Source organism: Phacochoerus africanus, chromosome 7 (assembly GCF_016906955.1).
Source record: "Phacochoerus africanus isolate WHEZ1 chromosome 7, ROS_Pafr_v1, whole genome shotgun sequence".
In the NCBI taxonomy this organism is placed as follows: Eukaryota; Metazoa; Chordata; class Mammalia; order Artiodactyla; family Suidae; genus Phacochoerus; species Phacochoerus africanus.
The window spans coordinates 85191128-85217259 of NC_062550.1; the positions used below are offsets into that span (position 1 = coordinate 85191128).

Sequence of the window (26132 nt, forward strand, 5' to 3'; positions counted from 1 at the left end):
ACTCTATTCAAGTAGAACAATGTTGCGTCTATATAATTTATTTGTTGAGGTATTATTTGTTGAGATTCTATGAGAGGTCATTCAGAAAAAGAAGTTTTCCTATGTAAATATTTTTGGCAGTCGATGTCTTAGACACTCAAACCAAACTGAAATCTTCTGTGTGCCATCCTGGGCCTTGAGCAGATTTCCGTGTGATTAAATTCTGTGGCGTTTGAACTGTTTCCCCCACCTCTTGCCATTTGTTACTTGGCTTTGCAGAAGAAAAGGTAAACAACTTTTGCAACATCGAAGACTTCTACTCTTTTTTTTAAATTTATTTTTATTTTAATCTTTTTAGCCACACTTGCGGCATATGGAGGTTCCCAGGCTAGGGGTCGAACTGGAGCTGTAGCTGCCAGCCTGCACCACCGCCACAGCAACGCCAGGTCCTTAACCCACTGATTGAGGCCAGGGGTCGAAGCTGCATCCTCATGGCTGCTAGTCAGATTCATTTTCCACTGCTCTGGCTCCATGTGTTGGGTTTGCGTCAGTGCCACAGTTGTCCCCTTCACACCCCCTGCTTCTGCTTCTCTTTTCTAGGAGAATGGTATAAACCTGACCCACATTGAATCCCGACCTTCGCGTTTAAAGAAAGATGAGTATGAGTTTTTCACCCACCTGGATAAAGGCAGCATGCCTACTCTGTCAAACATCATCAAGGTCTTGAGACATGACATCGGCGCCACCGTGCACGAGCTCTCCCGGGACAAGGAGAAAGACACAGGTAAGAGACAGGAATGTGCCACGCACGTGACCCTGCAGCGTAGCACAGTGGCCAAAAACTCACGTACCTTGGAGGACCAGGCTTAAGTGAGAGGATGTAGATTAGGAACCCAGAAGGCTGCCTTGCGTATTTGGACCTTTAATAAATGTTCATTCTTGCCCGCCTTTCCTCAAGACAGCTATTTCTTATATGAGTTCTTTTGGGGTGGCTGCAATGTTTACTTGTTTTTCATTAGTGGAATATCACGCTATTTCCCAGTCTCTAGAGGTAGGATGATTTGGGTGTCTAAAGGTGCCTTCTTCTTTTCTTTCTTTTCTTTTTTTTTTTTGTCTTTTTGCCTTTTCTAGGGCTGCTCCCACGGCATATGGAGGTTCCCAGGTTAGGGGTCTAACAGGAGCTGTAGCGACCGGCCTACACCACAGCCACAGCAACAGCAACACAGGATCCAAGCCGCATCTGCAACCTATACCACAGCTCAAGACAACGCCAGATCCTTAACCCACTGAGTAAGGCCAGGGATCGAACCCACAACCCTGTGGTTCCTAGTCGGATTCGTTAACCACTGTGCCATGATGGGTACTTCTAAAGGTGCCTTCTTATATAAGTAGTTTCAGGACAGATTCTTTAGTTATCTCCATTTCATCCAGTGGGCTGTCCCCAGGTCCATCTCAGGACCCACCAGGTTGGAACTGGAGACTCCTGTGCTCCTCGTTCCTGGGACATTCCTTGTCTTCATAAGCACCTCTTCTGCTCGATGGCGAGCTCCTTCAGGGCAGGGAGAGTCTTTACCTGTGTAATGTTCACGGAGTTAGCACAGGGCTCAAACGCTCAGCAAATCCTTGTGAGCAAATGACCCCATGGAGCAGTTGTTGACTTGTTCTGCCCCTTTCTCTGCTGAGATGCTGTCTCTTGGTGGGCCCTGGAGGGGAAAAGGGAACGAGAGCATCGCAATTTCAAGTGTGTGGGGACGGGGGTGGGATGGGGGTGGTGGTGGTGGTTGGCCAGGCTTCAGTTCAAGTCCTCCTTTTCCCACTTGCTGGCTTTGAGACCCCTGACAAGTCTCGTTCACTGCTCTGACTTCAGTTTTTCAGAGGGCTCTTGTGAGGATGAAATGAGATCTTGCATAGCTGGTGCTCGGAACAGTGCCTGGCTGGATAAGTGATGGTAGATAGTGGCCGTTAAATTGATGAGCCATAGTTTACATTAGGGATTGCGCTTTGTATGGTATAGTTCTGTTGGTTTTGACAAATGCATAAGGTCACATACCTACTGCAAAACCTCACACAGAGTGGCTTCAATGCTCTCAAAGTGCCCTGTGCTCCATTTGTTCCTCCCTCTTTCTGGACACCTGCCCCTGGCAACCACTCATCGTTTTGTTGTCTCCATGATTTTGACTTGTCCAGAATGTCATACAGCTGGAATCATAGAGTATATATCCTTTTTCCACTTTTTTTTTCTCCCCATTTAGCAAGGTTCCTCAATGCCTTTTTGTGCCCCCATAACTCTTTTTTTCTATTTCCCCAAATGCTTTATTCTGATAATTCTGGTGTGTTTTAATTGACTATGGCTAGTAGCATCTCACTGCAATTACAATCTCATAAAGCAGGGCAAAATATATTGCATAAACTTCAATAGCTCTTTTTTTTTAAATCACTAAACAATGTTCCATTGTGTAGCTGTACCACATGGGACCCAAGTTTTCAGCTCATTTGGATAAATACTTAGGTATGTGAGTACCGAGATAAATAATTTTTTTCCCTAAACTACCAAACTTTTTTTTTTCTACTGTAAAACCAAAATGTTGGGGTTGTTTGTTTGTTTTTGCCAAAACACTGAAGACTTTAGGCCAAGAGGATTTCAGGCTCTGTAGCTATAAATCGGATGTTAATAGGTAGAGATGTTTTTTATTTTTATTTTTAAGTGATTTTTATTTTTTTCCATTATAGCTGGTTTCCAGTGTTCTGTTAATCTTCTGCACAGCAAAGTGACCCAGTCACACATACATGTATACATTGTTTTTCTCACATATAGTTTTTCTCTAGATATAGTTCCCAGTGCTGTACAGCAGCATCTCATGGCTTCTCCATTCCAAAGGCAATCGTTTGCGTCTATTAACCCCAGATTCCCAGTCCATCCCACTGCCAAGACCCACCTCTTCGCACAGGCCACTGAAACATTTTCTAGAAGACTCCTTCCTACAAGAGGCCTACCCAGGCGATCTCTTCTTTTCCTGCCCTGGTCCTCTTGTGGCTATCACCAAGACAAGGCAGTCCATCCTGAGCTTCTGCCCTTGCAGAGGGTGGACAGCCGTGCACGTGGGCCCTGGTCACAGGCGGGAGGTAGGACAGGCGGGGGAGGCACTTGGAATTCCTCTTCAGATTAACCCCATCTGCCTTCCTTCCCCTTCCACCTCCCCAGTGAGCTGCTTCCCTGATAACTGTCTTCTCTGGCTTTTCCGGCCACCTGCTCCCGGCAGGAGCCCCAGGCCCTCAGGGCAAAGGGCCTGCCGGATCCTGGGACAAGCTCTGCCTCTGCTCAGAGCAGGTGGAGGCTGGCCAGCTGGGGCCCTGCGGTAGGAAATCAAAGCAAATGACAGGCAGGCAGGGGGCCCCTTGGGGAGGCAGAGACGATGTGTACAGATCAGCTGAAGGGCTGGCAGCCCGAGCTGGAGTCTCGGAAAGAAATGTAGGAGAACAGTGAGGCGCCCAGACTCCGGAACCAGGACGCACCCCTTCTGTGACAGGGCAACTTACTGGCCTTCACAGTTTCCCGCTGTATCAAATGGGAGGGAAGAGTCTCTGCCTCACAGGATTAATGGAATAGCCCCAGGGGAGCCTTGAGAACTGCACAGAGTCTGTTTAAGGGCTTCGTGGAAGTTCTCTGTTCTTATCATTATCATCATTGTTATTATAAATAATGACCTGAGCACAAGAACCATGAAAAACCAGCTTGCACACAACTACGTTTTCAGAGATGCTGGGAATTGGAAAATGACCTCGGAGGTCACGTAGCCCGACAGACTCCATCATTTTTCACCATAAAAACCAGAGGCTGTGAGTTGCCTTAAGGCACAGAGTGAATTCTCTGCAGTTGTGGGCAAGCGGGTACAGAGCACTGCTCTGTGCCAGGCACGAAACTTGGAGCTGGAGGGAGGGAAGGTCAGCCCGGCCTGCCCTTAAGGAGCTCACAGGCTGATAAGGGTGATGGGACAGCCCGGCAAATGCAGAAGCAGGCAGGTGCCGCGACAGAGACAAGGCTGGCGGGGTGTGGCCTCTTCTCCACCTTTTAACTCTGAGGACACAGCAAACGTGAAAGCCAGGAGGCCAGCGTTCTGTCAGAGGTACCGCATCATCAGTGCGGGGTCACCAGCCGTCGAATATTGCACTGGTTGAATTCCCAGCGGGGCTCACAATGGCAGGGCCGACGTTTTACCTGGGAAGGAAAAGCCTGCCCTGCCCGGGCTGACGCTTAAAAACAACACGTGTCTGGGGATCCTTATTTCTTCAGCTGGTTGTTCACCTCATCCCACCCTGGCTGCCCCTCTCTGACAGTTTTCTGACCTTCATGTCTATGTGGCCGAGCTGGATGCAGTGATGCTGAAACAGCCCAGGCTTGTCCCTGCTGAGAGCGAGGAGCCCTTTGGGCTTCTGGAGGGGGGAGGTTTGGAAACTGGAGTCTGGGCCCAGAAACAGATCTTTCTAGGGGATACGGCTGTCCTTTGCAGAGCTGGCCTTTGCGTCAAACTCCTTGGGAGAATGATTAGAAGAAGAAAAGCGTCAGTGTAGACCTGAGCCTTTGATTCTTTCACTCAGCAAAACTCCCTTTTTATCGAGGGGCTCAGATCTCAGGGGCCAGTCTGACAGCAGGTTGAAGGAGGAGATTTGAACCCCTCAAATCAATTAGGCTAAACCACTTTCCACTCGCATTTCTAAGCCACTCAAAAGGCCATGTGGGTGCTAGGAAATGAAAGTTTTCAGTTTCTTAATTGCTAAAGTTCCCCACCCAAAACAGCTTAAGGGAAGCCTAATTATGGTGACATGTTAAAGAAACCCCAACCTTCTCAAATGCCTCCTGGAGAAGCTGATGGGAGTTTAATAGGATTTTAATCCAGAGAGTCTTTTGAATACTTGAGGTCTATTCTCCTGCTCCCTTCTCTCCTGATGAACTCAAATCCTTCTTCAACCGACATGAAAGAGCATTAATATCTTCCATCGATCCATCTACTAATCCTTTTACCTTTCCTTTTGAGTCTTGTGCATGACATTACGACATCTGGGCGGGGGGCGCGGTGGGCACGGAAAATTCCTACACGGAGGCAGACGCAGCCAGGAGAAGCAGATGGACAAAATGTCTTGGCTAGACAGAGGCATAGGAGCCTCACCTTTGGCGAAATTTATCTGCTTGAAGTTATTTTCCACGAGCAATTGGTCATTGACTAGATTTTGTTCAAGTTGATGATTAGAAGGGTCTCGGGGTGCAAGCAGCGAGTCGAGACCGCTAGTCCAGGTGCACTTCCTGAGGGGACCAGAAAGGCTCTTTGTTTGTTTTTTTCATCTCTCTATCTACCAGCTACCAACCCAGCCTGGGGGCATGGTGGGGAAGGGGTGGGCATTAGCGTCAGGGAGGGTCTCCTGGAGGGAGACAGACCTTACGTGGAAGAGGCTGTAGAAGCATTCTGTTTGACCCAGTGTAGGTTGACCATAAGTCCAGCTGTGAAGTGACCATAATCAGATCTCAATGCCATGTGAGCGCTCAGAAAACAGAATTCCACATTTGAGGACATAGTGGGCGCTCTGCCAATAGACATGTTTATAAGAGAAGGGACATCGTACAAAGGCTCTTGGGAGGATAGTTCCAATTTAGATTGGCCATTAAATACCCTTTCCTTTATTCGCTCTTTCACTTCTTCCAACCATTTATTCATTTCGACACCTTTGCACGCTTTACTTCCCCTTGGGTTCCTTTCACTCATCTGGCTCTCATTCTCATTTTGACACATGCCCAGAGAGATCACATGCTCTGCCTGGCATGTCAGAGATACAAGCGGGCCCTGTACACGCCACCCCCCTGCTCCATCCAGGAGGAAGGGCCTGGCTTGGCACCATCAGCCAGCATTTGGGTCCCCTATTCTTGCCAAGACCTTCCTGAAAGGCATTCCGTCTTCAGAAAGAAAATGGAAGGGAGTTCCCATTGTGGTCAGTGGGTTAAGAACCCGCCTAGTGTCCATGAGGCTGTGAGTTCAGTTCCTGGTCTCAAACAGTGGGTTAAGGATCAGCGTTGCCATAGGTCACAGATGTAGCCTGGAGCCAGCGTGGCTGTGGCTGTGGTATAGACTGGCAGCCGCAGCTCCGAATCAACCCCAGGAACTTCCCTATGCTGCAGGTACGGCCCTAAAAAGAGAGGGGGAAAAAAAAAAAAAAAGGAAAGAAAATGGAAACTCCTTAACAGGAAAACCCCGGCCCTCCAAAGTCTCCGTCCTGCAGGATGCTGGCTCGTCACCCCCTTTCCTTCAGTGGAGCTGCTGTGATCCGCACAGCAAAGGCTTCCCTTCTGGGCTAGAGGCCACTGCCTCGGAGGAGACATCCAGGAGCCTGGGAAGAGGGGGTGAAAACCCCCATCTATTTTGGGCCCAGGGAGCAGAGGATTTATTGCTCTCCCTGAGACAGGCTGGAGGCAGAAGTCTGGGCAAGCATGGGTCCTCGCTGGGGCTGGTGAATGTCGGGTGCAGGCGACTCGGCCTGCACCTTGAACTGCTATAAATTTAAGGGGCCTGCTCTGACCTGCTGGCCGGGAAGTGGGCTCCAGCCAGGCCGGGATGGGGGGTGTGGGGGGTGTTGGTTCAAGAGTATCCCTGAGCCGGCCGCCTCGCAGCCTCCAGGGCTGAGCAGTTGACCCCGACTTAATGAGACCACGACGTGGGTGTCCGGGGCCAGCTCTCCCGAGGGCTGCTTCCCTTGGAGCCAAATCAATATTTATTAACGATCTGCCTCCCTCCCTGGGTGCCTCTGGCTTCACAGAGCCCCTCTGTTGCACCAGCCTGCCCGAGTCATTCATTAACTGGGAGCCTAGCAGCCCATGAGGCCGTGGAGGGGCGCACAGAGGCCAGCCCACCTCGGAGGTATTTGCAAAGGTCATTAATGAGCTAATCTGATTTAACTTTTCAAAACGGAGGCCTGGGTCGCGGGGGTCAGTCTCTAGTCCCCGCTTTGTGAGTGAGACGGGGTGGGAGAGGAGAGGCCTGCGGCTGGCACCGAAGAAGAAAAAGGAGGTGTGGAGGTGTCTTTGAGGAGCCGGGAACTTAGGTGTTAAAAAGTTACTGCCCCTAAAGCCAGGGGGGCTCGGGATGGAAGGTAAGGGGGACCCAGGGCTGTTCTAGGGATGTTCTTCAAGCCTCTTTAAATTCCTGTGTGAGGCTGTCACGTCCTCCCCTCTCCAGGTGGGAGAACAGAAACCTAAAGGCACCCTCCCCGCCACTTGCACCCCGTTCTAAGCTGGCCTAGCGCAGCGGTGAAACTCGCCCGCTGCAGAGTTCTCTGGGCCCGGCCAGCTCGCTGCTCTCGGACAAGTCACTTCATCTCTCAGAGCCCCCGTTTGCTCCTCAGTCAAGGAGAAATGCTCATGCTTACCTGCTAGGACAGCTCTGAGAATGAAAACAACCCTGGAAGCCAAGTGCTTATTAGCAAAGCATCTGCTGCATCTGACGCTCTCAAAAAAAAAAAAAAAATGTTAACTTTAAAGGGGGGAGGGAGAGAGTGATTACTTGGGGGGGCTGGGAACATTGGAAGAGCCCAGGTGTTAAGGATGCGGACACAAGCGTGAACTCTGTCTGTCCCCTGCCACCCGGGCCTGTGTGGCCTTACGTAACCACCCAAGCGTCTCTGTGTGTTTTTGTTTTTGTTTGGGGGAGTTCGAGTGGAAGGATGTCGCTGGTCTACCTACTGTGCGTCAGTAGCTTCACATCCAAACCGAGGAGCAGGTGAGGCCTTGGCTGGCGCACCCATTTCACAGATGAGAAGCCAGAGGTGACGCCTTAACCTCACGGGAGGTCTGGGGAGGGGCCAGGGGAATCGATTCAAAGATAGGACTGAGCTGCTGCCTGGAGAAAGTGTGTACGGGGCCCATCATGCCTTAGTCCTCAGCCTCCGCTAATGATGGTGAGAGTGGTGACAATATCAACTTAGAATGAGATCGAGAGTGACAATGATACCAAATACTCATACAGCGCCTGCTATGTGCCAAGCAATGTCCTGTTTATGAATTAGCTCATTCATTTTTTATTTATTTTTTTGTCTTTTTAGGGCCACACCTGCACCTGCGGCATATGAAGGTTCCCAGGCTAGGGGTCTAATCCGAGCTAAGACTGCTGGCCTACACCAGAGCCACAGCAATGCCAGATCGGAGCCCCGTCTGCAACCTACACCACAGCTCACGGCAACACCGGATCCTTAACCCACTGAGTAAGGCCAGGGATCGAACCTACAATCTCATGGTTCCTAGTTGGATTCATTAACCACTGAGCCACGATGGGAACTCCGAATTAGCTCATTGAATCCTCACATCCTCTAAAGAACATCCTGTTATTATAGCTGTTTTACAGATAGGAAACTGGGGAGCAAAGAGGTTAAGTAATTTGCACAAAGTCTCAAAGTGGCAGAGATGAGACTTGAACCCAGGCAGGCTGGCTCCAGAATCTATGTGACTAGTCACCAAGCCTGGCCACTTCTCCAGTCTGCTGTGTTCTGGGCCTTTTCTGAATGATGACAGGGGTAGGCGCCCCACAGCCTGGCGGGGTCCCCGACAGTGTCTGTGACGAGGTCCTGGGGCTGCTGAGCTGCTCGACCTGGGTCTTCTTTTCACCAAGACTCGAATACTTTGAGTCCTTGAAACCCTCTCAAAGGGTCTATTCTCTCTCTCTTTTTCCCCACCAAGAAGTCTGTCTCAAGCCCTGTGGCCCAGCGGTGTAGTGTTTTGCCTTTGAAAGCGAGAAAAAGTCAGCCAAAGCTGCACATACATTGGTTCTGCTGCCCTCTGGTGTTGGGAGCCGGCCAGCATGCCCAGCGCTGAACCAAGGTGGAATCCACAAGGCTTCCTCTATCTTGGGTGAGAGGAGAAAGGGCAGTCAGTGGTGGGCCGTGCATCTTGGGGAGCTGAAGAAATGCAGTGGCCATACTTCTAGAAACAAGCGAGGGTGACGCATGGACAGGCTGGAAGTTATTTTTATGTGTTCTCCGGCCAACCTCAGCCCTCTCCACAGCTGGAATACAAAACCGAAAAGGGTTTGCAGCAGCAAATGAATCCAGTCGCTCATGTTATACAGGGAGGAACGAGGCCCAAGATCAGAAACCCTCTTAACATCAGAGCCGAGCTGAGAAGGCGCTTCCGACTCCCGTCTCCCTTCTTTCCTCCTCCCCCCTCCTTCCTCCTTGTCTTTCTTCCTCTTTCCTCTCCTCCTCCTTCTTCTTCATCATCGTCAAACCCTTTCCCATGCTAATGGGTAACACCTAATCAGCATTTACTGTGGGCCGGTCACCGTGCTAAGAATGGCCCCGTTTCCTACAGCATTTAATTTACACGATGATGCAATACCGTAGAAAGATTGTTCAGCTTGTTTCGTGGTATAGACACTACGGCTCTGAGATAAAATACTCAGTTCTGCAGCGGACTAAGGGGCAGACTTTCTAGCTTTGCAGAAAGATTTTCTACTCTGCCCTTTGCACCCTGTTAAGTTACAAGCGGAGTAAAAAGAAAAAAAAAAAATCCCTGGAGCTCGATGCTGAACAGTCACGGTATACAGGCATCCCTCGTTTATGTGCTTTGCTTTATTGTGCTTCGAAGATTTTGTGGGTTTTGCATATGGGAAGGTTTGCGGCAGCCCGGTGTCGGGCAAGTCCATCGGCGCCGTTTTGCCAACAGCATTGGCTCGCTTCGTGTCTCCGTGTCCCGTGTTGGCAATTCCCCCAATATTTCAAACTTTTTCATGATGATACTTCTTTTTTACAATTAGAATTTCTGCATCAGTTTTTTTTTAAATTAATAATATTGGAGTATAGTTGACTTACAGTGTTATATGAGTTCCCGGTGTACAGCAAAGCGAATCAGTCGTATAAGCATAGCCTTTCTTTTTCCTATATAGGTTATTCCAGTCTATCGAGTAGGTTTTCCTGTGCTGTTCCGTAGGTTCTCATTAATCATCTGTTTTATGTCGGAGCTTGAGTGTGTTATTCCCACCCTCCCAATGCCTCCCTCCCCCCAGTGGTTTCACCTGTGGCAACCGGAAGACTGGCTTTGAAATCTGTGTCATGATTATATTTGTACGGTGATCTGAGATCAGTGATGTGACTACAGCTTGCTGAAGGCTCAGATGATGGTTAGCATTTTTCAGCAAATTTTTTTTTTTTTTTGTCTTTTTGCTATTTCTTTGGGCTGCTCCCGCGGCATATGGAGATTCCCAGGCTAGGGGTCGAATCGGAGCTGTAGCTACCGGCCTACGCCAGAGCCACAGCAACACGGGATCCGAGCCGCGTCTGCGACCTACACCACAGCTCACGGCAACGCCAGATCCTTAACCCACTGAGCAAGGGCAGGGACCGAACCCGCAACCTCATGGTTCCTAGTCGGATTCGTTAACCACTGCGCCACGACGGGAACTCCAATTTTAGCAATGTTTTTAAACTAAGGCAGGTACATTGTTTTTTCAGATGTAATACCACTGCACACTTAATAGACTACAGTATAGTGTAAACATGATTTTCATATGTACTGGGAAACCCAAGAATTTTTGTGACTTGCTTTATTGTGCTCTTCTATTTATTGCAGTGGTCTGGAACCGAACTCCACAATATTTCCAACATAAGTCTGTATTTACTATGTACCAGTCTCTCTTTTCATGAATCACACACATTAACTCTTTTCAATTTATTCCTATAATTATTACCCCCACTTTACTGAGAGGAAGACTGAGGCACAAAGAGGTTTAATAATTTGTCCTGGGTGCAGCAGAGTTAAGTGCAGAGACCAGTTGTTTGTTTGTTTGTTTGTTTTAGGGCCGCACCCAGGGCGTATGGGAACTTCCATAGGCTCGGGGTTGAATCAGAGCTGCGGCTGCCGGGCTACATCACAGCCACAGCAATGCCAGATCCAAGCCATCTCTGTGAATTGCACCACAGCAGGAGGCAACACCAGATCCTTAACCCTTGGAGCAAGGCCAGGAATCGAACCCACATCCTAACAGGTACTAGTCAGCTTCATTACCGCTGAGCCACAGTGGGAACTCCCAGAGACAGCATTAAGCCTAGGCTGTCTGGCTCTGTTGTCCAGGCCCTTACCCATGGCTAGGCTGCCTCTCCCTGAGACACATCCGGAACCAGATCTGGGCTAGTCCAGTCCCCTTGAGCCATGGCAAGGTAGTGTCCAGTCTTCAGGACCCTGGGGTCTGGAGCCACAGGATGTTATATAAAAGAGTATCCCCATACCCTCCTTGTATGCTTTCTTCTTTCTCAGGAACTTCCTGGCAATGTTATCTCTTGGCATTTATTCCTGACTTATTCCCAGTCGCTGTCCCTGGAATGTAGGCGCCACCAGAGCGAAGACTCCCCCAGGTTCCCCCTCCATGTCCAGTGCTCAGGAGTAGGATGTGCTCAGGACATGTTCGTGGAAACTCCTTTGCCAGGACTAAGGGTCCCCAGGTCGCAAGGTGGTGCAGCAGGAAAGGGCTGGTTCACCCATCTCTGGGAGCAGCTGTTGTTGCCGGAATTACAGATAAGTCTCAGGCAAAAGAGAGACTGAATGGGTGGGGATGGGATGCCTTGAACATGAGGTGACAAGGTGGCACCAATCCAAAGAAACAGGGAGGGGCTCAGGGGAGACCCTGAGGCTGCCCGCAGAACCAAAGGATGCCCTTTCTCAGGCCCTTCCACACTTGGGTAGGGACTCGACCCCATTTTCAGGGCCGACAGTAGAGCTCCTCTGTGCAAGACAAAGCACTGGATTCAGGGAGAAAGAAGCTAGGGGAGAATTTGGGTGACAAAGTGGGACGTTGGGATCCCTGTTAGGTGAGCAATCATGGTGCTGAGTCACCCTCGATTCCAAAGTCTAGTGTTTTGGGCCACGGGGGTCTATGAAGAGACTTCCCCTCCCTGTCCTCAGTTTCCTCTTCTGTAAAATGGGATAATAATGACACCATCTTCGTGGGGCTGTCATGAGAGCCAGGTGAGGTAGTGGATGTGGAGCGTTTAGGACGGTGCCTGGCACAGCAAACGCCATATAAGCATTAGCCGGAATTATTACTCTTAGGGCTATTGTGGGGAGCCCATCTTGAGAGGGGCGCTGGGCTTAGGGGCCTGGAAACCTCCAGGTAGGAAACTGCAGGACAGAACCAGCCCCCTTAACCGCCGTGCTCTACCCCGACCCCTACAGCTGGCAGGATGATTTGTGGTCCAAACCTGAGAGCAGGGAGTCAGCTAGGCCCAAATTTGAATCCCGAATCTGCTGTTTCCTAGCAGTGTGTGTACTTGTGTTTGCCACTTAACCGCTCTGTACCTCAGTGTTCTTACAATATGGGGAAACCAATAGTACCATGAATAGTACGAATACTAGCTATAGTACTGGGAGTGATATCAGTGTTAGTATTTATTATTAACAAAGGCAGTAGAGAGCTTAGCATCACAGATCTATGGAAACAGGCTCTAAATGGACCTTATTACTGCTTCTCAGGTAAGCGGCTTGTTTTGGTGGAAGGCTGCTCATTCTTGTCTGATGCTCTTCTGTATGGACCACGGGTGGCAGTTCCTAGGTCTGGCCACTAGGTGGCATGCATGTTCTTTCCTGCCCAACCTGCGCAGGGCCAGAATCCGAAACACATGAGAGATGGAAAGCTACATTTTATGGGCCAGAGACCAGGCTGCACCCTTTGCCTACATTCTCATTTACGCCTCCCAGAAACCCCCAGATTGAAGGAGGGAGTCCACCAAAAATGCTAAGCACAGTGCCTGGCACATGGCAAAGCCTTCATGTTTGCTATTTTCCTGTTGTTGTTGTCATCATTCTCTTTTTACAGAGTTGGGACTGAGACACTGAGAAAACAAGTAGGCAGCTGGAGCCTGTGTTCTAAGCCAGACTTGCCTGGTTGCAAGTTCAGCATCTTTTCTCCCTAAACCTTCCTCCCTCCTTTCCTTGCATGACCTTAGAATTACAGTGCACTCCCGGTTCCTAACTCTTTGGACCTTATAGCCCAGAATGTCCCAGTTTCTGTTCATTCCTGGGATGATTCCACTCCTAGCGTGAATTCTGTCCCGAAGGCCACGGGGATTCGAGTGCTGCTGCCTGGTCTTGTGCTGAGGTGCCTGGGCGCCCTCAGGAGAGACACGAGATAGCAGACGGGGTCATGAGGTGGGGTTCCTGAGCTTCCCCTTGCTTACAATAGCTCAGCTCTGGCTTTATCTCATTTATATTCTGGAATATATATATTGCACAGAAGACTCTGCCACTAAAGAAAACTGTCAAAGCCCATTCCACCATACCATGATAGATGGAAGGGAGATGAATTTTGTGATAATTCAGAGACAATCCCCAGGAAAGAGATGTTTGGGAATGTGGTTATTCTGTCTGTTTGCTTTTAATGGCCACACCTGTCACATATGGAAGTTCCCAGGCCACGGGTTGAACCAGAGCTGCATCTGTGATCTAAGCCACAGCTTGTGGCAACTCCAGATCCTTAACTGAGGCCAAGGATCAAACCTGTATCTTCATGGACACTATGTCAGGTTCTTAACCCACTGAGCCACAATGGGAACTCCCAGGAATGTGTTTTAAAATTAGTTTCCAAGGTGTTAAGTGAAATAAGCTAGACAGGGGAGAAAAAAAGATAATACTGCATGGTGTCACTTTTATGTGGAATATTCAAAAACTTAATTTTTGGATATTCTACTCATAGAAACAGACAAAGTAGATAACTGGTTGCCAGGAGCTGGGGAAGGTGGAAATAGGAAGGGCTGGTCAAAGGATGCAGATGAATAAGGTCTAAGGATCTAATGGAAAGCATGGCGACTGGAGTTGATAGCACTGTATTATATCATTGAAATTTGCGAAGAGAGTAGGACCATTCCCCCCCCCCCCACCAAAAGACAAATCTGTTAGGCGATGGACGTGTTAATTACCTGGATGGGGAGAATCCTTTCACCATGTGTGTGTGTCTATCCCATCACCATGAGATATGCTTAAAACATGTTAAAATGTTACTGGTCAAATATACTTCGGTAAAGCTGAATAAGCAAATCAATCAATAAAATTAGTTCCCAAGGAAAATGAGATTTAACTTTTGGGCGGTCATGTTTGGGGGGTCATCTGGGACCCCACTTGCTGCCACCGTGGATTTGCGTCCCTAGGGCTGATCCCCTGCTTCTGATCCTGGTGAGGCCTTGGGCTGCATCCCACCAATCTCTGCTCAGGACTTTGCCCTTTCTGTGTTGCAGTGCCCTGGTTCCCCAAAACCATTCAAGAGCTGGACAGATTTGCCAATCAGATTCTCAGCTACGGAGCGGAACTGGATGCAGATCACCCTGTGAGTGCACGGCCCCTCTGATCCGGTCCTGTGGGTTCCCCCCGACACCCCCTCTCCCTCGGGGGCATGGTGTCTTTGTTTGTCCGCCTGTACAACACACATGTATTGAGTGCCCACGTAGACGACACTGCCGTCATCATTACCGCGGTTATTATGGACGAGGCAGCGAGACATCACCATCCAGAAACTACTGTTTACGTGCCACGTAGGTGTGTAAGTGGTATGTATACACACACACACACACACACGTGTGTAAAGCATCTTTATTTTTGATTTGGTCCAACGACAGAGGTTTAAATCAAGTGTTCGGGAAATACTAAACTGCTGACAGCGCTGCCAGGGGCAGGGGGGCTGTGGGGAGTGGTGACACTGGAATTGGATTTCAAAAACTGAGAACAAGATGCTGGTCGAATAAGGAACGAGAGGCTTTCTGCGCCGAGGGGAACAGCACGTGCCAAGGCTCAGAGTCCGGAATATCTGGGGGATGCCTGGCTGGTGTTAGGCGTGAGGGCGAGAGTGTCAGGAGATGAGATCGGGTGGACTGTGGGCAGACTTTAAAGGGTCTGATGTACCCGACAGAGAACTACGACTGTGTCCTGTGTCCCTACCTTTTCTAAGTGGAGGACCAAGCTCGGGAGGTCTTACTTCCTTTCTCCAGGGCGGAGGGCCCCAGGGAGGAGCAGCCTGGAGGTGAGAGGTGCTGCCTTAGGTTGGCTGTCTCATTCTCTGCCCAGACAAAGGGCTCCTCAGTCTTCAAATGACTTGGAAGCTGTTTTCCTTCCCAGGGTTACTGCAACCCAGTGGGAGTCTCTGCACTTCCTGGGGGGAGTCTGTTTCTTCCTCCCATCTCTGCGGTCTTTCCAGGTGAGCAAGTTGAGAATTTGCAGGAAGGCTTCTCTCAGGAGGCAAAACAGATGCTCCCACTTTACAGAGTCGTGGAGGCCCAACAAGAGGAATGACTTCTCCAAGGTCTCAGGCTAGATTTGGCCACTTGGCCTCTGACAAAGGGCAGAAATTCAGGCCCTTTCACAGAGATGAAGAGGGAGCCAGTTCTGGGGTAGGCTGGCCTTTTAAAATATCAACAACTGTTGCTCGTTCCAATTCAAATTCCGTAGTTTATCAATTCAAATAGTAAAGCCCTTAGAATAACTTGAAAATACAGAAAAGCCTGAGGAAGAAAATGAAGATCGCCTATAATCTCCATTATTTCTCTTTTTTCTCTTGGTACCATTCTGCTTGTTTTTTTTGTTTGTTTTTTTGTTTGTTTGTTTGTTTTTTACAATGAGAAAGTATTTTATACACTGAAGCAAAGAATGAATTCCCTCCTCCTTTTATATATATATATATATATTTTAGGGCCGCACCTGCAGCATCTGGAGGTTCCCAGGTTAGGGGCCAAATGGGAGCTATACCTGCCAGTCTATGCCACAGCAACGCCACATCCGAGATACCATGTCTGTGACCAACACCACAGCTCGTGGCAACGCCGGATCCTTAACCCACTGAGCAAGGCCAGGGAGGGAGCCCACATGGATACTAGTTGGGTTCGTTTCCTCTGAGCCACAGCGGGAATTCCGCAAATGTGTATATATATATATTTTTATTATTATTATTATTTTTTTTTATTTTCCCACTGTACAGCAAGGGGGTCAGGTTATCCTTACATGTATACATTACAATTACATTTTTCCCCCAGCCTTTCTTCTGATGCAACATGAGTAGATGAAGTTCTCAATGCTATTCAGCAGGATCTCCTTGTAGATCTATTCCAAGTTGTGTCTGATAAGCCCAAGCTCCCGATCCCTCCCACTCCCTCCCCCTCCCATCAGGCAGCCACAAGTCTCTTCTCCAAGTCCATGATTTTCTTTTCTAAGGAGATGTTCATTTGTGCTGGATATTAGATTCCAGTTATGAGTGATATCATATGGTATTTGTCTTTGTCTTTCTGGCTCATTTCACTCAGTATGAGATTCTCTAGCTCCATCCATGTTGCTGCAAATGGCATGATGTCATTCTTTTTTATGGCTGAGTAGTATTCCATTGTGTATATATACCACCTCTTCCGAATCCAATCGTCTGTCGATGGACATTTGGGTTGTTTCCATGTCCTGGCTATTGTGAATAGTGCTGCAAGGAACATGCGGGTGCACGTGTCTCTTTTAAGTAGAGTTTTTTCCGGATAGATGCCCAAGAGTGGGATTGCGGGGTCATGTGGAAGTTCTATGTATAGATTTCTAAGGTATCTCCAAACTGTTCTCCATAGTGGCTGTACCAGTTTACAGCGAATGTATGTTTTTAATCGCAGTGTCATAACTTACTAACCAGCCCCCAATGGTGAGCTTGTATGGGGTTTTTGGTCTTTCACTATGATGATAATTCCGCAGGGAATCGTCTTGCCTCTGCATCTCTGTGTGACCTCCGTGTAGCTTAGCTTCTCTGATGCTTGCTTGTGAAATGACTTAATCTAAGGATAGTCAGTTTTCTTCAGGCTCCTGGTATCTATTATTTAAATGCCCCCCTCCCGAAACTCGAGGTCGAGTTGGAGCCTTTGGATCCCTGCCCCCCCTTTCCTGGGTAGAATGCAGCCCACTCCCCTGGCCTGGGTGACAGGAGCCCTTCCAGAAGCTCCCTATCCCTGTGGACAAGTCTGGGTCTGGGCCTCTTTGCCGTCCGCCCAGGGGGAAAGCAAAGCATCTCCCAAGATACGGTTCGTCCGCAAAGCTGTTGGCCGGCCCTGACCCAGTCCCTGGGCCCGGCCCATCAGGGTGTTTTCTCCTCTCGCCCACCTCCATCCTCCTGCCCTGACGCCCGTCCCTTCTGCTGGCCGCATTCCCGGCTCGCTGGGAGCGGTGGCAGAAGAGGCCAGGCTATGGATACGGCCTGTTCCCTCTCTTTATCCTCGTGGGTCCTCAGGGGCAGTCGGGGCTGCTCTTAAAACTCCCTGGAATTCGTTCTCTTTCTAGACCCAGCCCACGTCTTTGACTCCCTGGCCTCCCGCATCGTGGATTTTATCTTAAAAACACACTTTATCAGGTACACGGTCCCCCTGCCTCGGAGGCCAGGCTCTCTCTGTTCCTGTGGCTTCTCATCAGGTCCCGGGAACGGACGGGCCAAGGACAGAGCACACCCTCCAGGGTGCTTCGCGCAGCCTCACTGGCCCCACGGGGCCTGGCCTCCATGTGGGGAGCGGCTCGGCTGTTCTTCCCGAAAGGACCCTCTGTTCCTCCCTGTCCCTGGCGTCCAGGCTGAGCCTCCCCGACCCCTGCCCTTGGCAGCACGCGCTGACACTTGACCCAGCAGCTCACTTTGGGGGCCTCGCAAACAGCCTCTTGGAGAAGTGCGGCCAAACAAGGACCGTTCCCAAAACACAGGGTAAAGGGCACCTGCCTCTGAGCCGTGGTGAAGTGGGACGTGAGACGGGCACGCTGACCTGCCAGGCTCTCACCTTTCCTCCTTCCTTTCTTCCTTCCGCAAACATTTGTTCAGCAAATGACATTTGTAGCTGATATTTCGGCACTGACCACAGACTGGATGCCAGGGACTGTGCTTTACCCTCGTTCTTTTTTTTTTTTTTAATTTTATTTATTTTTAATTTTTTTATCATTTATTTGTGTATATATTTTTTTCTACTGTACAGCATGGTGACCCAGGTACACATACATGTATACATTCTTTTTTCTCACATTAAATGTTCCATCATAAGTGACTAGGCAGAGTTCCCAGTGCTACACAGCAGGATCCCATTGCTAATCTATTCCCAAGGCAACAGTCTGCATCTATTTACCCCAAGCTCCCAGTCCCTCCCACTCCCTCCCCTTCTCCCTTGGCAACCACAAGTCTATTCTCTAAGTCCAGGATTTTCTTTTCTGTAGAAAGTTTCCTTTGTGCCATATGTTAGATTCCAGATATAAGTGATAGCCTATGGTGATTGTCTTTCTCTTTCTGACTTACTTCACTCAGGATGAGAGTCTCTAGTTCCATCCCTGTTGCTGCAAATGGCATTCGTTTGTTCTTTTTTATGGCTGAGCAATATTCCATTGTGTATATACACCACATCTTCCTAATCCAGTCAGTGGACATTTGGGTTGATTCCATGTCTTGGCTTTTACCCTCATTCTCAAGATGTAAATGTTATAACCATCTCCCGGGAGGGTTGAATTTTCTCATTTGCGGAGGAGAAATTGTGGATGGGAACTGTGTCTGTTTCCGGCCGTGTAAAGGAAAGACGGTTGAAATGACTAGTAAGACCTGGTCCCTGCCCTCCAGGCCTTCAGTGGTGGGGTAGAGGGAGGACATCTGGTCTTCCCAAAGGTGGCCAGAGGGGGCTGGGACACAGCCTGGCAGCCCCAATCCAAATGGGTCTGTTGGATTCTCATTTCCAGCACAGACTCTCTCTGACCATTTCCCAGCCTCTGTGCTCCTGTGCGTGTCATCTCCTCTCACCTCTTTCCCTGCTGGCAAAGCTCTATTCATCTTTTAAGGCCCAAGCATGTATCTTGGCTTCCCTAAAGCCTTCCAGCGCCTTCTTCCCCAGGCTAAGCTTTTCACACTGATGCTGTAGAACTGTGTGCACTGTGTTTAAAATTATGAACACAGAGCATCAGATCCCAGTAAGTTCACAGCCTCATAGGACTTATTCAAGTGAAGGGTCCTGTGCATGATCCTCAAACTGCAGTCTTTGAAAAACAAAAAAAATCTCACCATCAAAGGGAGATCTGCTGTATTCTAGAAGCTCATTTTAAGCACATACAAGTCCCGTTATCTCATGAGAGGCGCTGGAAAATCCCATAAAAAAAAAAAAAACCCATTCAACCTAACGATCCTTAAAATTTATTTACCCATGGAACCAACCCACCCCCCCTTTATTTTTATGTCTTTTTAGGGCCACATCTGTGGCATATGGAAGTTCCCTGGTTAAGGGTCAAATCAGAGCCGCAGCTGCTGGCCTACACCACAGCCACAGCAACTCGGGATCTGAGCCGTGTCTGCGTCCGACACCACAGTTCATGGCAACGCTGGATCCTTAACCCACTGAGTAAGAGCAGGGATCAAACCCGCATTCTTATGGATCCTAGTCAGGTTTGTAACTGCTGAGCCACAATAGGAACTCCTGAAATCCATTTTTTAATGGAGTACCTAGCAGCATTATCTTGAATGGTAGTGTTTCATCATAATATTTGGTTAAATTGCAGCATATAAAAAGTAGATGATTGGAGTTCCTGCTGTGGCACGGTGGGTTAAGAATACAATTGCAGGAAGTTCCCGTTGTGGCGCAGTAGAAACAAATCCTACTAGTGTCCATGAGGATCGGGGTTTGATCCCTGGCCTGGCTCAGTGAGTCGGGGATCTGGCGTTGCTGTGAGCTGTGGTGTAGATCGCAGCTGTGGCTTGGATCCCACTTGCTGTGGCTGTGGTGTAGGCCGGCAGCTGTAGCTCTGATTCGACTCCTAGCCTGGGAAATTTCATACACCGTGGGTGCGGAGCTAGGGGGAAAAAAAAAAAAAAAGAACACAACTGCAACGGCTGGGGCTGCAGAGGGGTACATTTAATCTCCAGCCCAAGGCAGTGGGTTAAAGGATCCAGAGCTGCCACAGGTGTGGCTCCCATTCAGTCCCTGGCCCTGGAACTTCCATATGTTGTGGGTGTGGCCATTAAAAAAAAAGTGTGTGATTAAGCACCATGTTTAATGAGTCAGATAGCAGATGCTGTCAGTTCTAAGGTCTCCATGGATTGGAATAGTTAGGGACGACTTCTGGAAAAAGGGAGATCTGGGGTGAGCCCTCTAGTAACCAGAGCGGGCTCTGTGCTTGTCTGACAGCAGCCCCCTCTCTATGGGCAAACCCAAGAAAAGTTTATTTCCAGGGTAGGTCATTAGGGAACTTGCTCCATACAGTCTTGCAGAGACCAACTCTCCTTCCATCCAGTGGTGGCCCCTCAACCAGATCCTGGGAGCTGTCTCCATGCTGCCAGACAAGGATGAAGAGAGAGTGAGCAGTTCTCTAGAGAGGTTTTTATGGTCTGGGATTGATGGGGATGCATCCCTTCCCTCAAATTCCTCTGACTGTAGTTCGGTCACAGGGCCACTCCTATGTTCCAGAGAGACTGGGAGCAGTGGTTTAGCAATGTTCTCTGAAGGCCGGCAAGGGCAGATCTTGGGGAGCACCGCCAGCCTCTGCTGCCAAGACCCCAACCCCAGAGCTCCCTCTTCCAGTTTCTTTGGCACCTGAGCTGGGTCCAAGCAGATCTGCACTAGGGGAGGCTTTCTGGTGGAGAACACATTAACCAGTGCAGCTGCTTTTCCGGGCCTGTTTCTACGTCTTTATCTAAATCTCGTAAATGCTTTTCAACCTTTCAAGGCGTAGACATTGAGATTTCCCACTCTCCCCAAAGACCCTTGTTCTTCCCCAAGAGGAAGCCTGTCTTTCCAGTACTTCTCTCCTTGCCTCTTCCTTTGTCCATCCAACCTTCTCCATCTGAGGCCCCTGTCAAGGTCTGTTCTAAGGATCATTAGCCAGTTGAGTCATCAAAGACTTCTTATACTTCCCTCTGCTGCTCTGTCAAAGCACAATTTTTAAATTAAAGCCAAAACCAACCGTCATAAAGGTGGCTAGTAAACATCTGTCAAAGGTCTGTTGCGTCCATAGTAAGGGCAGCAACAAGATGTCAAAGACGTTGCAAAGGAAGATGCAAGAGACCGAAATAGTTATGGTCATTGAAGACTAGGATGCTGGAATGAGATTGCAAAGATGGGTTCCCATGATATAGGTCCAATGAAACAATCAAGCCATAACCATGAGTGTTTTCTGTTGGACAGAAACATTTGCAACTTGATCATAAAATAAATATTTTGCAACTCTTCTATAAGTACGCGTCTACCTTTGAAGACTTCGGACCTTAGGAAGTAGTAAATTGCACATCAAACAAATATTCCCGCCCCTAGATAGCGTACAGTAGGCTTGTTAAACAGTGATCTCATTGGACTTTCAAAAGACACACAATTTTTTTGCCTAAGTTTTGCATAATTTTTCTTAAAAGCATCTACTCAGGAGTATACTGAGTCTGCTTTGCACTGAAAATCCAGTGATAAATAAGATAAACAGAATCCCGAGTTTAATAATTATTAACCAGTATATAATGATTGTCTGAAAGGAGAAACACTCAGGTCGCTGAGGGAGTCTATTGCAGAGGGAAACCAATAACCTTCAGAAAAGCCAAGGTAGATTTCTAAGAATGCAGTTGGAACCAAGTTAGAAAGACCAAATAATAGCTTATTGGTCCAGGAGAGTGTGGAAGTGTTCCAGTCAGAGGGAACAGGATGTGGGAACCATGCTGAACCTGGGAAAAAGCATGGTGTGTTTAGAGAAGTCACGTTAGACCAGATGGACAAATTTGCAGATAAACACCGGGTTGGGCAATCGTGGTTCAGCACAGAGTTGGAAACATAGGCAGGGCCAGATCAGATGGAGCCTCGTGGTCTATGTTAGGGATTTTGGACTTTATCCTAAAAGTGATGAGAAGCCATTGAAAGTTTGGAAGGAGGGGAGAGAATAGATTTGTGTAGTATAAGTCTCCTTGGGCTGAAGGGAGGGAGGGGGTGTGGGGAGGAGACAAAGACAGGCCACTTGGAAAACAGACATAGACGCTGGGAAAGAAGTGATTGGGGCCTGAATGAAGGCATAGCAATGAGATTAAAGTAAAAAGGACAGACTCAAGATGTTTGGCAGGAAAAAATGGACAAAAATTGATTGCTGAATGTGGAAAGGAGAGATGTACCCAGTGAATTCCCAGGTTACTGGCTGGAGCCACCAAGGATCTTTTTTTTTTTTTTTTTTGTCTTTTTGCTATTTCTTGGGCCGCTCCTGCAGCATATGGAGGTTCCCAGGCTAGGAGTCTAATCGGAGCTGTAGCCACAGGCCTACGCCAGAGCCACAGCAACACGGGATCCGAGCCACTTCTGCAACCTACACCACAGCTCACAGCAACGCCGGATCCTTAACCCACTGAGCAAGGGTAGGGACCGAACCCGAAACCTCATGGTTCCTAGTCGGATTCGTTAACCACTGAGCCACGGCAGGAACTCCCTGGAGCCACCAAGGATCTTAATCTTTTCCAAGACAGTCTTCTTGGCCTTACTGGTAGGGGGTGACCATGGCAACACAGAGTGGGTGAGGGGAGGGGCGAGGTCAGCGCTGTCCTTGTCTACTGAGTTGCACATCTTTGGTGAGTGTCTACAGGATGTCAGTTACTTTAAAAAATACTACTTTGAACTTCTTGTCTCCTGTGTACCATCCTTCTTCCAGTTGGTGTGGGGCTCACAGAATGCAAAAAACCTCATTATTGCTCCAGATGAAATATAAATAGCAAGGCAAGAATTTGACAGATGCTATTTAAAAAGCCCAGGGAGGAGTTCCAGTTGCGGCTCAGCGGGGTGAAAATCTGACTAGTATCCATGAGGATGTGGGTTCGACCCCTGGCCTCGCTCAGTGGGTTAAGGATCTGGCATTGCCACAAACTTCAGCATAGGTCACAGATGTGGCTCGGCTCTGGTGTTGCTGTGGCTGTGTTGTAGGCCAGCATCTGCAGCTCCAGTTGAACCCCTAGCCTGGGAACTTATATATGCCACAGGTGCAGCCCAAAAAACGACAAAAAATTTTTTTTAAAGCCCAGGGATTGGTGATGGGACTCAGTGAACCATTCCAGAGAATATCCTTTTATTATTCTGAGTCAGACCTCTCAGCTTTTGGATTTCCCACCATTTTGCACAAATGCATCATTTCTTGAGTGTCTCCTTTGTAGGCAGAATTCTACTTGATGCCCTGCTTATGTTATCTAACCACATCCATCCGAGACCGTGAGGTGGCTACCATTGCTAGTTTCATTTTACTGATGAAGAAACTAAGGCTCTGGGAGGTGAAGGGACCAACATCAGGCCATGCTGCTCATGACCGAATGGGTCAGCAATCCATCCCAGCCCGTCCAACTGTAAGCCCCCTGTTCTTCTCTCTAGTCTAAAGACGGCACTTCTGAGCTTTAATTCCAGGCACGAGATCAAGGCAGGATAACCTAACGATCTCAGGCTGGAAGAAGACTCAGAAGGCTTTTCTGTATAGTTGCTGCCTCCCCCAAATCCCCACTGAATCAAAATCACTCGTGTCCACATCCCAGGTAACAGAAATGCTGAGATGAAAAGTGATTGTGTGTGGACCGTGGGTGTGATGTTGCACCTTTGCATCCAGTAGAATTCTCTCCACTTCCTCCCACCACTTCTCCTCTCATCCCCCTCCCCCTCCCCACTCAGTCACCAGCAATAGATTTTCCTGTCAAAACATACTTGGTTACATGCAGTGCAACCAAAATTGCTGCTATTAGCTTAATTGAGACAGGGCGATTATAAATAAATTACATGCAGTGCTACTGAAATTGCTGCTATTAGTCTAAATTGAGACAGGATGATTAGTCATCAGCAAGAGTAACTTCATTCAGAGTGAGTTTCGCTTGGCTGCTGAAGCCCTGGGGTCACCTGGCAACCCGAAGGATACCAGGGCAAAGCCCGGAGAGACAACTCCGAGGCTGCTGATCTCTTTCACTGGTAACTGAGAGCAAAAGTCTGGGCAATCTGGTGGGCAGGGCTCCTTTGCAGACTGATGATGAGCTTCTTTGAAACCCTGCACTGTAGAGGGCCAGGGTTAGAAACCTTCCCACAGAGAAAATCTGTGTAGTATATTATATAGGGGTGTGTTGAGGTAGCTCCATGTATGAAACTGCCATCACTTCCCTAGTGAGTTAAGATGGATTTTTAATATTATTTTACTTTGTTTCAAGTTGTAAAAGAAATCCACACTCACGGTAGAAAAATCAAAAGCATAAGTGGTATAGAAGAATAAAAGAGCTCCAATTTTCCTGCCGTTTGTTGGATTTTGATATATTTATTCCATCATTTCATTCTTAAATGATTTATATAATCCCTCTGACATAGTGGATAGCTACTGGATGTACATTCTATCTTATTTTTTTTATTTTTTGGCCTCGCCTGTGGCATGCAGACGTTCCTGGGCCAGGGATCAAACCCATGCCACAGTAGTAACCCGAGCCATGGCAGTGACAACTGTGGATCCTTAACTGCTAGGCCACCAGAGAACTCCTACAATTTTTGTGTGTGTCTTTTTGTCTTTTTAGGGCTGCAGCCGAGGCATATGGAGGTTCCCAGGCTGGGGGTCCAGTTGGAGCTGTAGCCGCTGTAGCCACAGCCACGGCAATGCACAGTCCCGCAACGCACGATCCTAGCCGCATCTGTGACCTACACCACGGCTCATGGCAACGCCGGATCCTTAACCCACTGAGTGAAGCCAGGGATCGAACCCGCATCCTCCTGGATGCTAGTTGGGTTCGTTAACTGCTGAGCCACAACAGGAACTCCTAAAATTTTAGATTAAGCTTTTTTTTTTATGGCTGGAAAAAAAATTTTAAACTACCTAGACAGAGTACACTGAGGCTGAATGATAAAGAGCCACATGGAGAAGAGAAGCTATCATGAGCATCCCACTGCTAGAGGCAGCATAACGAGGTGGAAAGCCACTGGTTAAAAGAATTGTTCATTTGTCTCCCTGGTTACCGGTCTCAACCCTCAACCCGCCACCTGGGGAGGACCACACAACCCAGGTGGAGGTGTTGGTTCTGTCGTTCAGGGCCCCTGGGCAAATGGCTCTGTGGGCTCTGCTTTCTTCGTGTCTAGATTGCAATATAAAAAGAGGTTTTCTCCAAGGCACCTGGCAGTGCCAAAGTCTTTATATGCAGGACAAACATTAACATTCTAGGGAGTTCCCGTCATGGCTCAGCAGTTGGTGAACCCAACTAGGATCCATGAGGTTGCAAGTTTGATCCCTACCCTTGCTCAGTGGGTTGAGGATCCAGCGTTGACGTGAGCTGTGGTGCAGGTCGCAGATGGGCCTTGGGTCTGGCGTGGTTGTGGCTGTGGTGTAGGCTAGCGGCTGTGGTTCCGATTGAACCCCTAGCCTGGGAGCCTCCATGTGCTGTGGGTGTGGCCCTCAAAGACAACAAACAAACACCAACCCCCTCCCCCCCAAAAAAAACCCCATTAACGTTGTATATTAAGCCCTAAGTATGGAGATGTGTTCATTGAGCTCAGCAGCCAGATTCCTCCATGGGTGTGGTCGTGCTGCTTAGAAATCAAAATGTCCCATTTTCTGGCCGCATCATCCCACAGCAACTTATCTTCACCCGGTAGAGCTGAACCCAGCAGGAGTTTTCAGTTTTCCGATTCCCGAGCTTTCCTATCTGGAATGAATGCTTCAAAACCATTCAGTGCTCTAGGGGAAATACTGCAGTTATCCTTTGTAATAACCATGTCGTGGGCTCTTTTCTAAACCAAATAATCACTTAATTTACCTGGGATTTAGTTTTGGAAGGAAAGATGCAGGGTAATTTTACTTTTCCAGTGTGAACCATTTGGATTTCTCTGTTTCTCAAAACACATCCTAGGAAACAAAACAGGGAATGCCTCCCTCCCTGCTGCCTCCCTCTGTTTATCCCTCCCTGCCCCTTATTCTTTGCTTCCTTCCCTCTTTCAAGGAGCGCTTGTCATTCTTTCTGTATGCCAGACTCTGGGCCAGGGCTTCTCAGGTGAAATTACATGATACACGTGAACCCCTGGTTCTTTGGAATTACTAATAGAGCTTGACTTAAAAAAAAAAACAAAAAAAACCCCCAAAGTCTGAAAGTCAGGGAGCACTTATCCTTTTAAAAGAGTCTTTAAACAGGACCCTCCATGACATCAGCCTTTGTTTTCAATCC

The 26132-nt window shown here is 48.5% G+C and overlaps 1 protein-coding gene across 1 annotated transcript in view; it reads left to right on the plus strand.

The window, feature by feature from the left end:
* Positions 1-26132, plus strand: part of PAH (phenylalanine hydroxylase) — a 75406-nt gene that overhangs the window by 18594 nt on the left and 30680 nt on the right. The window contains exons 3-4 of the mRNA XM_047788162.1: positions 580-763; positions 14233-14321. Coding sequence (XP_047644118.1) covers positions 580-763; positions 14233-14321 — 273 coding nt within the window. The remainder of the gene's footprint in view (positions 1-579; positions 764-14232; positions 14322-26132) is intronic.